This window comes from Diospyros lotus, chromosome 7, assembly GCF_014633365.1.
Source record: "Diospyros lotus cultivar Yz01 chromosome 7, ASM1463336v1, whole genome shotgun sequence".
Classification (NCBI taxonomy): domain Eukaryota; kingdom Viridiplantae; phylum Streptophyta; class Magnoliopsida; order Ericales; family Ebenaceae; genus Diospyros; species Diospyros lotus.
In genome coordinates this window covers 23477076-23494653 of record NC_068344.1, presented here as the reverse complement: position 1 = coordinate 23494653, position 17578 = coordinate 23477076, and the positions used below count along the sequence as shown (strand labels likewise).

At 36.0% G+C, this 17578-nt stretch overlaps 2 protein-coding genes across 3 annotated transcripts; both read left to right on the top strand.

Moving 5' to 3' along the window:
- The first annotated feature begins 2793 nt into the window (after window positions 1-2793).
- Window positions 2794-6379, top strand: LOC127806876 (patatin-like protein 7). The gene is made up of 4 exons (XM_052344436.1): window positions 2794-3091; window positions 3228-4295; window positions 5532-5844; window positions 5991-6379. Exons 2-3 carry the CDS (start codon window positions 3234-3236, stop codon window positions 5799-5801), a joined length of 1332 nt encoding a protein of 443 aa, XP_052200396.1. The 5' UTR covers window positions 2794-3091; window positions 3228-3233; the 3' UTR covers window positions 5802-5844; window positions 5991-6379.
- Window positions 6380-13087: 6708 nt separating this feature from the next.
- Window positions 13088-16047, top strand: LOC127806724 (putative serine/threonine-protein kinase). 2 transcript variants are annotated; one of them, XM_052344191.1, is made up of 6 exons: window positions 13088-13224; window positions 13580-13686; window positions 14000-14210; window positions 14847-15087; window positions 15293-15443; window positions 15556-16047. In XM_052344191.1, the coding sequence occupies exons 1-6, from the start codon at window positions 13122-13124 to the stop codon at window positions 15874-15876; spliced, it is 1134 nt and encodes a 377-aa protein (XP_052200151.1). In that variant the 5' UTR covers window positions 13088-13121; the 3' UTR covers window positions 15877-16047. The 2 variants fall into 2 exon arrangements, with proteins under 2 accessions (XP_052200151.1, XP_052200150.1); XM_052344190.1 differs by having other exon boundaries at window positions 13568-13686.
- The last annotated feature ends 1531 nt before the right edge of the window (window positions 16048-17578 follow it).

The following is a 17578-nucleotide window of genomic DNA, read 5'->3' as shown; positions in this document are numbered from 1 at the left end:
ATATATTTAATATTATTTTATTTTTTAATTTTTTTACATGTGTGCATATGGGCTCACTCAAAATCCAAACCTTTTTCAGGTGGCATGTCATGTCAGTGGGTTGTGGACGCTTAGATCCGGGTCGTGGATAAAACTACAACCAATTGATCAAATTGGAATCTTATTGTTAAAATTAAAATTTTTAGATAAAATCGTAAAAACTCGAAAAGATTTGAATTTCTCATTGCTAATAAACCCAGATTAATTAGGAAGTTGGGAATCTATTTTGATCCCAATTCTAATTAGTCTCATATGGAATTGGAAGTCACTTCCATTTCAAATCAACAAAATCTAACACTCGAACCTAAAGAGAGGGAAGAAAAAAAAGAAGAAATGACAATGAAAAAGACGAAGACTATTTTATTAGGAGTTGATGATAGCTGGTTGGAATTTGTCGTTGGGGACAATTAGGATTTCAAGCAATGATCTAATTATAGAAGATCTCAGTATATTTTATACTATACAAATAGTGATTTGTAATTATTATAATAAAAAAAATAAATCTAAAAGGAAAAAGTAAAAAATTACATGATGAATGGTGAATTGTGTTGTCAAAGTGACTGCCTAATGTCATCACCAAATTACTTAATATATAATTAATTCTAATTAGTCTCCTATGAAATGGGAAGTCATGTTGGTTTCAAATCAACAAAATTTAGAAGTCGAACTTGATGAGAGAGAGAGAGAAAAAAAATGACAATGAAAAAGACTTGCATTCAATTCGAGAGTCGTTCAAGACCCACTAACGTGGCATACCTCTTGACATTTTAAAATAGTTTGAATGAGCTCCACATATACACATGTAAAAAATTAAAAAGCTAAAATAATATTAGATATATATTATATATATGTTATATGTGTGTGTGTGTGTGTGTGTGTGTTACAAATATATTTACAAAGGAAGGCAAGTGAAGGATGGGGATGATGACAACAATGGACGATAATGTTGGGCTGAAGGCAACTATCGATCTAGAAGTTGCAGGTGGCAATAGAGGCTGATCTGGAAGCTTGATGGCCGATCATTGACGTAAATGAAACCAGCTTAAGTGATCGATAGTGAAGGCGAGGCAGTCGGCAAAGGACGTCATCAGCCGACAAAAGTAGAGAGTCGTTGGTCACTTTTTATGAGGTGGCCTTAAGCAGAAGGAAGCCCAGATCGGTGGTCGGTCCAGCTTCCAGATCTGTTGTCGTCGCTGTGAACAAGAGGAAGCTCAGATCAATCATCGCCTCCAACTTCTAGATTGATCATCATCGTCCTTCATCATCGTCACCATCCTCTGTCTGCTTCTTTATCTCTGTGCACACATATATATATAACATATATATATATTTATTATCATTTTATTTTTTAACTTTTTTACATGTGTGCATGTGGGCTCACTTAAAATCCAAACCTTTTTCAAGTGGCATGTCATGTCAGTGGGTCGTGGACGCTTAGATCCAGGTCGTGGATAAAACTACAACCAATTGATCAAATTGAAATCTTATTGTTAAAATTAAAATTTTTAGATAAAATTGTAAAAACGTGAAAAGATTTAAAAAAATTTTGCTAATAAACCCAAATTAATTAGGAAGTTGGGGATCTATTTTGATCCCAATTTTAATTAGTCTCATATGGAATTGGAAGTCACTTCCATTTCAAATCGACAAAATCTAACACTCAAACATAAAGAGAGAAGAAGAAAAAAAGCAATGACAATGAAGAAGACGAAGACCATTTTATTAGGAGTTGACGACAGCTGGTTGGAATTTGTCGTTGGGGACAACTAAGATCACAAGCAATGATCTAATTATAGAAGATCTCAGTATATTTTATACTATAAAAATAGTGATATGTAATTCTTATAATGAAAAGAACATATAAATCTAAAAGGAAAAAGTAAAAAATTACATGATGAATGGTGAATTGTGTTGTCAAAGTGACTGACAAGTAATGTCATCACCAAATTACTTGATATATAATTAATTCTAATTAGTCTCCTGTGAAATTGGAAGTCATGTTGGTTTCAAATCAACCAAATTTAGAACTCAAACCTAAAGAGGGTGAGGAAAAAAAAAAAAAAAAAACGACGACAATGAAAAAGACGAAGACCTTTTTATTAGGAGTTGATGACAGCTAGTTGGAGTTTGTCGTCGGAGACAATTAGGATCTCAAGCAATGATCTAATTATAAAAAATCTCAGTATATTTTACACTATAGAAATAGTGATTTTTAATTCTTAAAATAAAAAAACATATAAATCTAAAAGGAGAAAGTGAAAAATTACATGATGAATGGTGAATTGTGTTGTCGTAGTGACTGACAAGTAATGTCATCACCAAATTACTCGACATATAATTGTAACGTTAATTATAAATTGATGTTCACTTTTAATGTGCATATATATACATTTACTAATCTACATCCCTCTCTCTATTATTCTTAGGAACCTTAATTTCACCCCCAGCCATTAATCAAATCCCACCAACGAACGAACAAATTTGCATTTGCATGTCTCCTAAATTTATCTTCATCTTCTTTTTACTTTATCATCAAATTCAGTTTTAAAATTCTTGAAAGAGAGAATTAATCAAGTTATTTATTTATTTAGGAATAAACAGCCAGCCCTGCCGTATGTATGTATGTATGTATGTATGTATGACTGACAAGAGTGAGAGAGTCTCTCCCCGCCACAATCAATCTGGGCCGTCGGTAACCACGGTTAAATCTACTTAACCGTGGTTAGCGTATATAAAGCCAACCGAAGACTTCGCCATTGCCGCTGCTCTCTCTTGCTTGCTTCCTCTTCCTCGCACTCGTGTCTGTGCTTGGTTTTCTTTGTTAGTCGTCTGACTAGACACGCATATGTTGAGCACTTCTCTCCGAACTCTCTTCTCGTTCGAGCGAGTAATGATTGCTGTGAAGTTCGAGCTGGAGCTTCTGGGTTGGGATTGAGAGCGATGTGCCCGCAAATGGCGTGATTCTTAGGTTATGGGATCGTTGAACATCGCCATGAAATGAGTTCACTCCCTTTGAATTTTTTGCTCCACTTCCATTGGCTGGAGTTTCGAGGTACGGCTAGATGTTTATCCAGTTTAAGCAAGTGGAAATCAAATTAGGATAAGAAATTGACGTGCACTTGAGAAATTAATGTGAAGCATTTGAGATTTAAAACTGATAAGTTCGATTGGTGCTCTGAGTTTTACAGGGAAACATGGCTTGTAATCAATTGGAAACGCAACAGCCGAGTATCGACACCGACAAGCTGAGCTATGAGATATTCTCAATCCTCGAATCCAAGTTCTTGTTTGGCTACGACGATCAGAAGGTGTGGATACCCAAGCAAATCACGCCGGCGGTGGAACAAGCGGCCACTGATAACGGCGTCCAGGCAGTGAAGAACCAGAGGGGCAAAATCTGCGTACTCAGCATCGACGGTGGAGGAATGCGGAGCATTCTATCGGGAAAAGCCCTAGCGTACCTCGAAAATGCTTTGAAGACCAAATCGGGAAATCCAGACGCCAGAATCGCGGATTACTTTGACGTCGCCGCCGGCGCCGGAACCGGAGGGATGTTCGCGGCGATGCTCTTCGGTACGAAAGATCACCGCCGTCCGATTTTCCAAGCTGATGACACGTGGAAGCTCTTGTCGACACAAGGAAAGGACTTCTACTGCGGCGGTGGGCGAATTTTCCGGCGGATATTCCGTCGCAGCGAGGCCGCGGGTTTGGAGAAGGCGGTCAAGGAGATGTTCATAGATAACGGAAGGAGCTTGACGTTGAAAGACACGTTGAAGCCGGTTCTGATACCGTGCTACGATCTCTCCAATTCCGCGTCGTTCGTCTTCTCGAGAGCCGACGCGCTCGAAACGGACGGCTTCGATTTCCGGCTCTGGGAGGTGTGCGGAGCCACGATGGCGGAGCCGCCGAGGTTAGGGCCGGTCGTGGTTCGATCGGTGGACGGCCGGACCCGGTGCGTGGCGGTGGACGGCGGGCTGGCCGTGAACAACCCGACGGCGGCGGCCATCACGCACGTGCTGCACAACAAGCAGGAGTTTCCGTTCGTGCGGGGGGTTGAGGACATTTTGGTACTTTCACTGGGGACCGTTCAAATCTTGGAAGGAAGTTATGGCTACGAGCAAGTCAAGCGGTGGAAGACGAAGGACTGGGCTCGGCCCATGGCTCGCATTTCCGGCGACGGCTCCGCCGACTTGGTGGACCACGCCGTCGCTATGTCCTTCGGCGAAAGCCGTAGCAGTAACTATGTCCGTATCCAGGTACGCTTATTTGCTAAAATGCGCCGAATGCGTCTGATAATCTGATTTTTTAATTTCTGGTTTCTGCTATTTCAATCTCAATTTGATTTAAAAAGGCATTTTGTTTCGATTATTTAGACCATTTTACAAGTGCTTTTATGCTGGGAATTAGGATGTTTGGGAGAATGAAAACAAGTATTTTTTACTTGTATATGTAAAATTATATACAAGTAATGTTATTGTTTTTCATTAAAAATCTTAATTCTAAATTGAGGGTTAGTTGAATCTTCCTCTGGAAGTAGTTTTGGAGGAAAAAAAGTTTGCTCTTTCAAAAACTCAAAAAAAAAAAAAAAAATTGTTTAGAAAAAAGTTTAGTCAACTGTTTGCTAATCAATCAACATAGTTATTTGTTTTTGTTGACAAGTTACATCATGGGAGAAGTTATCTAAGAAAGATTGATTGATATGTGTCTTATGTATATGCATGTTTTGGTTGAAGACGTGGTGTTACAATAGTACCCTAAATACGCAATTTCATGTTGTGGCTGTGAGCCAAGATGGCATATTTGTATTAATTATGTTTAAAGGTTGTGCGATTTCAGATTTGTGTCTTGACAAGGATGATAGATGCTAAGGGCAAGAATTTTTTTTATGAATGCACAGTATACCTATCTGTCGAGGAGGCATTTATTATAATAATAAGAGCCTAGAGATTAACTTTGATTTAGCACTTAATCTGATTAGCTGGAAGTTGGTGTTGTTATTTTTGTATATGCTAATCATGGTGGTGTTCTGAAATGAAAGCGACGTGCTATGGTCAAGTATGAAGTGGAATAGTGAAGGTTGGAGAATTAGGGGTTACATTAGAAACCCATAAGAACGATAACACAAAAGGTCTTGAGTAAAGGTGGGAGACAGGTGCTGTTTTTCGAAGAGCCATGAGTGTGATATCGTGTGTCCCAGGTGTAGGAACAGCGTTATTTAGGCTCGCTTTCCATTATTAGCTACTTGTTTCATTATCAATCCTGGTTATGGCACATTGCTTGTGTTGGCAGTAGACCATGTCGATTGTCATGCTTGTCCTACCCTGTGTCAGGGAGCGTCGTCGTTTTTGTACGCAGTTCATCATGTTTCCCATGGGCCATGGCATGCTAATGGGTCGAGTTTGCCATGTTTTGTGCCCAATGTTGACATTGACCAGTGTCATTTATGTACGCAGCTTATGATATGTGTGTTGAGCTTTCATTTTGCATAGCAGGCTAACGGGTCAGGTTTGGCGCGTTTCGGGCCCAACGTGGCCACCGACCCCAGTCCTGGAAACGTTAAGATGCTACTGGGAGTAGCAGATGAGATGCTGAAACAGAAGAATGTTGAATCTGTGCTGTTTGGAGGGAAGAGGATTGCAGAGCAAAGCAATTTGGAGAAACTTGACTGGTTTGCTGGAGAGCTTGTGCTGGAACACCAGAGGAGGGGCTGCAGAATAGCTCCCACTGTTGCGTTTAAGCAAGCCATGCCCAGGTCCAACTAGACAACTCCCATGATATTGGGGGGAAAAAAAAAAGGAGAAAGAGGTAAAAAGAAGCAGCTCAACTTTGTAATTCAGACAGACTTCCTCTTATATTTCACTTTCATTTTATTTTTCCTTGTTATCCTGCTTGATGGGTTATGTTTCTCTCTTTGTTTAACCAGTGTGCATTTCTTCTTAACATATTTGCAGGAATCGGAGAAACTGAAAATAAGGAAGAAGAAAAAGTGTTACAGCAACAGCTTTTGCTTTTGAAAGAGAAGTGTGGGGAGAGGCCAGAGAATTGAGTGAAAATGACCAACTGTAAAAAGGTGTAAATGATCTTTATGGGATATTTTGCCTACCAGAGGACAAGCATTGTGGTGCCCACTTCACTTGACAGAGACCCCCAGGCCATTGAGTGATTAAACTATGAACAACATTCACCTTTGTTTGTATCCTTTGGTTTCAAATACCAACTTTGGAGTGGGAAACATAGTTATTGCCCGTTTCCTTCACCAAAGTTATTGATTATGACATGAACAAACAACTATATTCTGACTCATGAGAAATGCACAAATCACATAATTGTGAATTAAACATGTGTTGTTTGTTTAAATCTTTACAACAATTATGCTTTGAGTAGTTGGTACCTTCATGGTGCGTCTCCCATACACAAAGTTATTCATTTTACAAAAATCGAGCTATACAGTCTTATCTTTGCTTTTCTACAAGGAGATTGATTTTATAATTTGAACTCTTGGCTTCATAGTCACAACTGACAATCCAATTGCTATTACCAAGACACTCCCTCTTGATTAGTATTTCACAAAGAACCCTAAAATTTCAGCAGAAGCTCTTTTCTACATTTAGTTTTTGTCTCTTTTTTTAATTTGTTTTTCTTTTCTTTTTTTCGTCATCATTGGATTGATGCATGTAAGAGGAAAAGCATTTCATTCTTCTTTGTTTTCTTATGGGTTCGGGTCCTTTGCTTGAATTTCACTTATATGAATCATCTTTTTGATTACAAATATGGAAGCTCTTTGGTTCTTTGTGAACTTTTGAATGGATATTAATATGGGTGGTCTCTGTCTTTTTCTCTGTTGTATTTCTTGACTCAAGCCTACTTGGGCTTCATTATCTATAGATGATTAATAATGGATACTAAATTAATATGGTAGATCATTATCTATAGATGATTAATAGTGGATACTAAATGAATATGGTAGATCAGAGGGTTAAAAATTTCTCCACCATATCGCCTGACTCAAATTTGTTCCTTGCCCTTGCCCTTAATGTCAGTGAACCTCCTGCTAATCTGAAATCCAATTGCAATACAAAAATTCTAGAGGATTGATAATCTTTTGACCACAAAATTAAGCACAGTTGAGGTTTTAATTTTATTTGGGGTTATTGGAACCTTGTATGATAAAGGGGTACTTTCTAACTTTATAAATATTTTCAATTAGAAAGGTTTCATTTATATAAATAATTCTCTTCTTATCTAGCCTAGGGATGAAAAAAAGTCTCAACTAATCCTATTTAAAATAAAAATAAATATAAATATAAATGCAAATATGATTTAGAAAAATATATCAAAACTAGCATAAAACAAACTTGTAAATGGGTTAGTCGGAATCCATCCACATCCTTATCTTTTAGGTGGTAAAAAGATTAATTATTGTGTTTGGTTGACGCGTGAAAACCATTTAAGTCACTTTAACTGTCAATTAGATCATGATTTTAAGTTTATTTTGATTTTGGCAGTTAAATGCCTTATTCTCTCTCAACTAGTTTTCTTTCTTTTCTTTTAGCTATTAAAAAGTGATTAAAAATTTAAATGGATTGTCTTCTAATTTGCTATGAACATTTAGAACATTCAAAAAATTTCCTACTAAGAGTAATCGTAATATCATCAAACAGTGATATTATGTTGTCCACTGACGGACAACATAACATTTGTTTGTCACGTGTATGGGGCGCAGTCCCCACGTGCATGGGGTCCACGCCCCCTCATTAGTGGGCAAATATTGTGTTGCCCGCTAGTGAACAATATAGCATTCTTGTATCATCAAATCTCACGTTAACTCTGAGTTTTTTAAATTTATCCTAAATTATGCTATCGTCCTAGCTATAGTTATATATATTTAAAAAATATATATTTTTCCTAATTCTCATTAAACAAAGGAATAGTTTATCACCCATAATCCAAAGTGGTTTCCTTTTTCTTAATTTAAATGAGAATCTATGATGTTCTGTAATAATGTTGTTTAGAGATGAATTGAAATACAAATACCCCACAACTCTGGCAATGGAATTTACTTTGGCTTTTTATATATCTTTAATTCCAAATGGGGTGGTGTTTGATTCTCTCTAAGATTATTATATAATTAAACAATTAGATTTAGACCCTCTGATCTCATCCTCTCTCAATCTTGTGGGCTAGAATTGCTGGTGAGTGGTGGGAAAGAGTCTAATCAACACAACTTTCCAAACCCAACTCTTTGTTTTTTTCTAATAATGGATCTAATTATGAGCCACGCACTTATTGAGGTGATCCTTTTTGTCTACTAATTATGCATCTATGGAAACAAAAGTCCTTCCTTTATTAAGGTATAAAGTGCTTTCATGTGATCTTAATCGCTTCATTTGATAGAAAGATTTAACCCAGTTGTTTAAAAGTGCTTCATAAACATTTTAGTGGCCAACCATACACAAAAATCATTAACAATCAGTGCTATTTCAGGTATCTGTTTCTTTCGATTTAGGAGACAAAATTATATTGTTTTAAAATAAAATAAAATTTTTAATATGTTATTTGGTAACTTCTCTTTGTTTGTATTTATTTTTTATATTTTGTGATTTTTTATCTATCAAGATGTCAATAATTCTTATATAAGAGTCTGACATTTTGAGAGTGTAAGAGCAATTTGCAAGTAGAGTCATTAAACTTTGGGGATTAAACTTGTTAACAACAAAAAAAAAAGATTTGAGGAGGAGGATGAGGAGAATTGATAACAAACTAGGTTGCACGGAAACAGAAATGGGAAACGTTTTCGATAGAAAATGAAAACGGAAAAACGGTATTTCTTTAAAAAAGTAGAAAATGGAAACGCGGGATAAACTGTAAATTTAAAAAATATAGGAGTATATATAAAAAATAATTAAAAATATAAGTATTAGAATAAAATAAATAAGGGTGTATGTGAAAATAATTTATAATTTATATAATATAAATATTATTATAAGTTACAATTTACAAACTCTAATCAATTTTGCAAGTTGTAGCCGTCGGCCGACAACCATTTGTTGAAGCTAAAGATTTGGAGCAGCTGTCGCCGCCGCCAACCCAAGTCCACTGCTCTCGCCGTCGGCCTGCCTCACCGCCGACCCATCTCGCCACCTTGCCACCAACCACCAACCCATCTCGCCAGCTCCCTGCCAATTGTTGACCTATCTCGTCGCTCTCCGCCAACCGTCTAACGTCGACACATCGATTGCTTCATCACATCATCCTATCTCGCTTATCACTATCAACCTTCGACCTATCTCGCCTCTCGCCATCGCCGTCGCCCGCCACGTCTCATCTCTCGCTGTCGACCTCCGCCTCACCTCTCTCGCCGCCGCCTAGCATCAAGTGATAAGTTGCAGATCTGATGAATGACGACCCTCGTCTTCCCTGTTGCAGGCGATTGCTTCACTGCAGTCGACGAAAACGCGTTTCCAGCAGGAAACATGTTTTCCACAATTTTCTGTAAATTGCGAAACGACCCCGAAACGTTTCGCAATTTACAGAAACGGCCCAAAGACGATTCCAGGACGTTTTCGCCGTTTCCGTGCTTCACAGGTAACAAAGTGGATGAAAAAAAAAACATATTTTTCTTTTTTTTTATAGATACAAAAAAATACATTTCAAAAATACAACTACTTAAATCATTAAAAAATAAATAATCAAGGGTAAATTATATGAAACCCCCTGCACTTAGGGTCATGTGCAACTTATCCCTATGCTTTCGATTGCATCAGAAAACCCCATTGCATTTTCAAAATATTGCAAGCAATCATAATTTGTTGTTATTTTACATAATTTTATGTAATCTATTGGTTGATTAATGTAAAATTTTATATTTTTTTGATATATTAAAATTATATATGTAGAATTATGTATGCTATATGTAAATTATTGTACAAAATTATGTAAAATAACAATAATTATGGCTGATTGTAATATTTTGAAAGTGCAAGGGGATTTTTTGATGTAATTGAAAGCACAGAAGATAAGTTATACATGACCCTAAATGTAGGAGGGTTTCATATAATTTACCCAATAATCAAAGTATAACATTCACAAATCAAATATAGCACATGATAAATTAATGGGGAAACTATTGGGCCGATACCTGGTGAGCATTGGGTCAGTCCAATTAGATACCATTTGAGAAATGGTTGGGCTGCATGGGCCCTGGGCTTACAACTGATTGACCTTTGGGTTGGGCCTCTCAGTTTTGCAATTGTATTTGTATGTAAAGTTGGGTCAATCTATGAGATCGTAGAAGCACCAAAAGCAACCTCATTTTCAGGTGACCAAAGGAATCTTGGACCATATATCAAGGGAACTTTTGGACCATATGTTTTGCTTTATGCTTCAATAATAAAATGTGAGTTTTTTTTTTCCTACTATCCCCATAATGATTGGGAAGGAGATAAAGAATGATATAAGAAACAGCAAGTGATAAATTATATTTTTTAAGCTTAGTTGTTAGCATTGGCTTCTTATATATAAGACCATAAAAAATAGATAATTGTTGCACTCAAGCTATGAAATAAACATATTGCTATCCTTTCAAGTGCTTGTCAATACCTTCTGTGCATAACTTACCAAGTCAAATTCATTTAGGAGTTAAAAAAAGGCTAAGTTTGAAATTTTGAAAGATAGTCGAAATTTAATTGACTTTTAACAACAAATCGTATCTCTTAAGATCTTATATTTATTATAATATTTAAAAATCTTAATGATAACACATTAAACTTTCATGATAACTTCATTAATCTTTTTTTTATCTCTTAAACTCAAATAACATATAAGGCTTAACAAAAACATCAAGTTTCAAGATGATAAAATTTCAAACCTTTGAACCTATAAACATATTAATCCACTACTAATAAAAGATAAAAATCCTTGGTAGAAACATTTTTACAATTAAGTTGAAATAGTCTTCAACAATGAACACAAGCGTGACAAACACAATATCATTTTTCTAAAAAATAAAGTTAAAAATGTTAATTAATAGCAAACATTTTGGATTTTTCACATTAATTAATCATGGTGTTAGTAACGGCATATTTGTGGTTAAAGTCCCCCAAATTGCATGGTTTAAAAATAAGAAATATCGTGACAAAAAATTAATTCTTGTTGTAGTTATCCGACTTAGATAGTGTTTATTAAAATGAGTATGATAAAATTTTATCAATATAATTTATTTATGAAGTTCAAGATAAATTATCTAAAAGGAAAGGAATTAATTTATCTTAAAAATTCAAGATAATTAAAAGTCATATAATTTTTTTTAAAAAATATTTAATAAACACAATAAAAAATACTTTTTTATCTTAATTGATTGGAGCAGGTTTGCTGATGCCACGCTCACATAAGAAACCCCTCCTCCTTCCAAATATAGGCTGGAGGATTCTGTATTGGTCGCTCTCTCTTCTCGCTGACCTTGACCAATCCCCATCATATATATATATATATATATATACGTTTGGTTTTTGTGTTTGTGGAGTCAACAGGTTAGGGGTTGATCACTGTTGCATTCAATCACTTTAATTCTTATATATTAATCCTTAATTTGACATCAAGCCGCCTCCGCCGCCGCCACCTCCGTGATCAAGCTAACACGACTTGACTCCTTCTCTTCTTCGCTTAATTTAATGTTTACCGTCTTTACGAACCCACATCCTTTTAAAATAATATATATTTATGAATAAATTTGTTTATTATTTTTATACGTGCTGATTCAACACACAATATAAGTATTGTTTTCCTTTCTTTCTTTTTTTAATTCAATTAGAAGTCATTTGTCGTTTATATTATTTTATCTGGGTAATATCAGTATTGGACCTGAGATTTTGGAGTCCCGAGGCAAAATGTAAAAATGGGCCCCAAATCGCAGCAATTAATCGCTGAAATTTGAAGGCTTGAACTTGAAAGCTGAAGTAAATTTGAAACAGATCTAAAATTTGAAGGCTTAAAACAGATACAGATCTAGTCAGCAAAGGTGAGTGATGGAGGGCGAGAGAGAGACAGCGCAATGGAGAGAGAGCCACCACCACCGACCACGAGGGCGAGCCGAGCCAACGAAGGCGACCGAGCAACGAGAAGCGAGAGAGCAAAGGGCGACGAAGTAGCGAGAGGAGAGAGAGGCAACGAGCGACGGTTCGACGGAGCAGCGAAATGGGAGAGCGAGGGCAAGCCACCGACGACGAGGGCAAACGCGAAGCCAGGAGTGTCAGACGCAGCAAGAGAGGCAGCGAAAGTAAGAGAGGGAGAAGGTCAGGGTGAAGCTTTGCAGAGGGGGAGGGGGTGGGCAGCTGGGCCTGGGCAGTGGGCCCTTACAAGAGAGAGGTTTGGGCCCCTAAATAGTTAATAAATAGTTAATTTTTCATGGGCCCTGAGGCGGTTGCCTCATGGGCCTCATGGAAGGTCCGGCCCTAGGTAATATTAACCATTGTTGTATAATGTTAATCAATAAAAGTATTTTGTTCATCATCTTAACTATTACCCTTACAACAATGGTTAGTTTTACTGTTTTTATTTATGTTTGTTTGCCATGGACTCATAATTATTAAATAAACTCATTTATTAATTGTTGGCAATTGTCTTTTCTATCTATTGCTTGCTTATGTACAAATTCATTCATGTTGGTCACAAACAAGCTTATATATTTTATTAATTAAGGAGCTCATTTTCGTTCACAAAAAATGGAGTGGTAGTAAAAATGTTTGAAACATATTATGAATAAAATGAGAATAAAGTCAAAGAGCTCCATATATACATATTTGTGTGTGTGTGTGCGCGCGCATATGGCTGTCTACATAACATGCATCCACGCTTACCATGGAATATATTTGTACAGATGCATTAGTCATCTGATGTTCCCCAGCTGTTGCATTGACTTTATTTAATGACTTTTCGCAGTTGATAAAAACACCTAAAAATATAAATAAAATAAAACGTGATGTTTTGCTTCTTCATTAATTCCTATATAAATACCCAACACGCAGCTTGCCAAATCCACTGTCCTCACCATCTCAAGTACTCCACTCTTCTCCATAAGTGTGTTAATGTTTTTATGTGAATTCACACTTGATAAAGAGATGAAGCTCTGCTTTCCATGCTTCTGTCCTTCATCTTCTTCCAAGATTCACAGGAGCAAGTGCAAACGAGGTAATTAATTAATTAAGCTAGCTAGCTTTTTTCTGTAACTATTATCAATTAATTCATCATGCATCACATTAAGATTCACAGTATTCTAATACTACCCTCATCATCCAAATCTCATTTTGCTTGTTACTGTATATGTTGTTGGGATATGCCATTACCGATACTTACTTCGAAGTTAAAATATATATTTTCTTTGGCAACACCCAAGTAAGCAATGTTAATTGGCAGTTTTTGTACGCATGGATGAACTGGTTATAATTTCTTTTTATTTTCTACATTATTGTTATTAGATTTGGCTAATTAACCAGTTGATGAATGATCCATGTTTAATTAATTAATCAAGCAGTAAGCGCGGCAGGTCTTCAAACTTTTCAAGCATTCACATACAATGAACTCAAGGCTTCCACCAACAATTTCCGCTCTTCCAGTAAGATTGGCAGAGGAGGATTTGGCACTGTCTATAAGGTATGTGTGAAATGTATGTTATTAAATGGTTGTCCAATAATAATAAAATTATAATGTTATCCTTATTTATGGACCCAATCGGGCATTTGGGTCACATCACCAAAATCGTTTTCATATACTTTTTGAAGTACAACAAATTAGGAAAAGCAACTAAAAAGATAGGTGCCATACGAACCCAAACCAGAATGAAAGTTTTACAATCTTATCAAGTAAAATATATATAAGTGTGTTTCGTTACGGGATTATCTATGTCTTAAGCTATATATATTTATCTGAAGCTGTTCTAAGATGTACGCGGGTGTATGTGAATTAGGGGAAGCTTGAAGACGGAAGAGTGATTGCTGTGAAAATGCTTTCAGTGGAATCGAAGCAAGGAGACAGGGAATTCATGGCTGAGATAGCTTCAATGTCAAATGTCAGCCATGACAACCTTGTGAAGCTGCATGGCGGCTGTGTCGACGGCGCTCATAGGATCATTGTTTACGAATATCTCGAGAAGAACAACCTTGCTCAAACCTTGCTAGGTATACACACACATATATATATATTTATAATTTCTTTGTTTATTTTTATTCAAGTAGAATTTTTGATGTGGTGGTGAAGTTGGATGACTCTTCCACGCTTTGAAATAAGTATACGTTTCCAAGAAGAGATTTGCACAGAGTTCTGGTCAATTAGAGCTCACTTTCCTTTTCTATTAATTCTCTTTATAACTAATATGCTAAGTAAACAGAATTATGTAGAGTTTCTTAGATTCATATATACACTATTCATGATAAATATTAAACACGCTGTATTAGATTTTCAGACATTTCACCAACCAAAAGACGTTAAAATTTGAAAACAATGTATAATAATTAAATATACATACTTTTATTACATCTTATTTATTGCCTTAAGGCATATATTAGAAAACCCTTTTATATAAGATCTCTGCACAAAAAATAATATGGCGCCTGGTTTATATTTATGCGTTGGACAGAAAAAAAAAAAAAAAATCATTGTAATCTTTATCAAACTAATACCAACAACATGTCATCATTCTAGCTAGTTGCTTTCTTTTTTTCTTTTGGTGGGTTTGTAAGTAGAATTAACAGTTAAAAATTTTTTATAAAAATATCAGCGTCCTTGTCTAAATCAACCTGGAGTTTCTTGTCCAGGTGGGAAGGAAAAGAGGATGAAAATTGGATGGAAAACAAGATATAGAATTTGCCTGGGGATTGCCCAAGGACTAGCCTACATCCATGAGCAAGTAAAGCCTCACATAGTGCATAGAGACATCAAAGCAAGCAACATCCTTCTTGATCGCAACTTTGCTCCCAAGATCTCAGACTTCGGCCTCTCCAAGCTATTTCCTGACGACAGCATCACTCACATTAGCACTCGAGTTGCCGGCACACTGTAAGTAATACGTAGTTTCTATATTTATAGAACTACTAATTAAGGCTCACTTGACTCAGGATACTAAACATTCAAATTCATCAATATAATACTATGAGACTCACTAAGCTACCATCTGGTGCTTAAACTTTCTTTTTCAACGCAAGTGGTTAATATTTGATTTTTCCTCTTTTCTGGTTTTTTCTGTTTGTTGACATGAATGAAGAGGCTATCTTGCTCCGGAATATGCTGTAACAGGACGTTTAACCCGAAAGTCAGACATCTACAGCTTCGGCGTGCTGCTTCTAGAGATTGTCAGCGGCCGATCGGCGGTTGACTTCAACCTTCATCTTGGGGAACACTATCTTGTTGAAAGGGTAATATATATATATCAAAATGATCAACTAGAAAACAGCACCAATAATATTGACAAAATTTAACAAATAATATATTACTAATTACTATTTAATACGTCGAAAAATAATGCAGGCGTGGGACCTGTACAACAGGAACAAGCTCGTGGAACTGGTCGACCCTATGCTGGCCGGAAAGTTCCCGGAAACGGAGGCCGTGCGGCTGCTGAAGGTTGGATTACTGTGCGTGCAAGAGGCGTGTGGTCTCAGGCCGAGGATTTCGAGGGCCGTGAGGATGATAGTTGGCGAGATCGAGGTGGACCGCCTGGAGATCATGCAGCCCGGCCTCATCACCGATATCACGAACATCAAGATCGCCGACCGCCAGTCGTCGCCGCTGACCACCATCTTCGGCAGCGGCCACAGTCCGCAGAGTTATTTATTTTTTGAAAAATAATGATGACGTTAACGAGAATTGACCTCTAGACATAAAATAATAAGATAGGAGATTATTTCATTGAAAAACAATACATATATTGGAGAGAGAGAGAGAGAGAGAGAGAGAGAGTAATAAGAATGTTTGATGTATTCATATATATGTGAGTTGTGGAATCTTGAATATGAACGCTAATAATGATTCAATATTGTTGTGTTGTTATTTTGATTCAATAATATAATTTAGATGGTAGAGAATTATTTTTTAGCTATAAAGGTGTTAGAAAAAAAAAAGATACTCAGAGCTTAGAGTATTTCTCATGCAAATCTTTTGATGTTTAAATTAGATTTTTGTATTCAAAAAAGTTAACCGAATTTTTTTTTTGTAAAAATAATTTAATTTTGAGAAATCATACCTCACATATTTATATTATTTTTTTTAATTAAGGAGTTCTTCCCACACAATCAACTTTAAATTTAAAAGTCTATAAATTTATAATTTGTTCGATCTCTCGTTTAAACGAGCAGAGAAAAACCAATACCCAAAACTTACCACATACACAATTAATGTACAGTTTCTTACTGAGGCAAAAATTTATAATTAAGTTAAGAACATTCTTAATATTTTGTGATTGATTAAGATTTGAATCGTTGTATAAAAAAATTATTATTTTTATGAATGTCAAACCAACCCGTTATCTATTTACATTACACAGTACCCTACAGGCCTTTTGGGTGAGTCAAAGAAGCCACCTCACCCACCCACCCTTCAAATCTTTAATTTCTTTTATATATTTACAGTGATATTTTAGGGTCGATGTCAACATCAAAGCATCTTCCGCAATTTCTTCTCTGCTGATTCCTTTGTCTTCGGCGACACACGCACACACATTTTGGTAATGTTCCAAAAAAAATTAAAACCCCTCACGAATAGTTTGGGTAATTTTTTGACATCGGCCGTTGCTATCTCCTGCCGTCGTCGCAGCACATCCCCTCTCTCCTCTACTGATGCACACCTCCCTTCTATTCAGTCTCTACGGATGCACACCTCCCTTCTATTCAATCACTTGCTGTTGCTACGCACCTCCTCCTCTTTAAAGCGTTGCCTACTATTTTCTTTCATCTCTATCGAGGCTCGTCACCACACACCTCGTTTTTCTTTGCTGCCACTCATTGATGTCTCTCTAAAACTTGTTGAGCAAGAGCTCGGCTATTTGGTGAGCTAAGATTGAGTCTCGAAACAAGTTCATCGAGATGAGCACTACTTAGCTCAATTTGATTATAACTCTTATATATATGTCCTTTTAACTTATTTCTTAAATTATATAAAAATAAAAAAATAATATAATATATAACAAAAACAAGAAAATGTCATTTTTTAAAAATATAAAAATATTAAAAAAACACATAAAAAAAAATATGAGCTTTTGTATAGAAGTCAATGGCAGGAAACTAATTATTTTACTTTATTTTTAAATGATAGTAAAAGTCAATGCTATTTTTAAATATGAGGGCTAATATTTGCATTAAGGATAAATCTAAGAATAAAAAAATTGTTTAACACAATTTTAATGAGGCATTGGTATTAAGGTCATCTCCAATGCAAGCAAAAATTGTTCATCAAGCCAAAATATGGAGAGTCATTTCCTGAAAATCTACTTTAGCGATCCTCCCTATTTGTCTTGTCTCTTGCTAAATATTTATTAGTTTCAAATTGTTTATTA

What these genes read in the sequence shown, in the direction of transcription:
- LOC127806724 (XM_052344190.1), top strand. Translation starts at nt 13,122, where the DNA reads ATGTTTTTATGTGAATTCACACTTGATAAAGAGATGAAGCTCTGCTTT. An exon ending in ACTCGAGTTGCCGGCACACT is followed by an intron (nt 15,088 to 15,292) that starts GTAAGTAATACG and finishes ACATGAATGAAG; the next exon opens with AGGCTATCTTGCTCCGGAAT. An exon ending in AACACTATCTTGTTGAAAGG is followed by an intron (nt 15,444 to 15,555) that starts GTAATATATATA and finishes AAAATAATGCAG; the next exon opens with GCGTGGGACCTGTACAACAG.
- LOC127806876 (XM_052344436.1), top strand. Translation starts at nt 3,234, where the DNA reads ATGGCTTGTAATCAATTGGAAACGCAACAGCCGAGTATCGACACCGAC. An exon ending in GTAACTATGTCCGTATCCAG is followed by an intron (nt 4,296 to 5,531) that starts GTACGCTTATTT and finishes TTTGCATAGCAG; the next exon opens with GCTAACGGGTCAGGTTTGGC.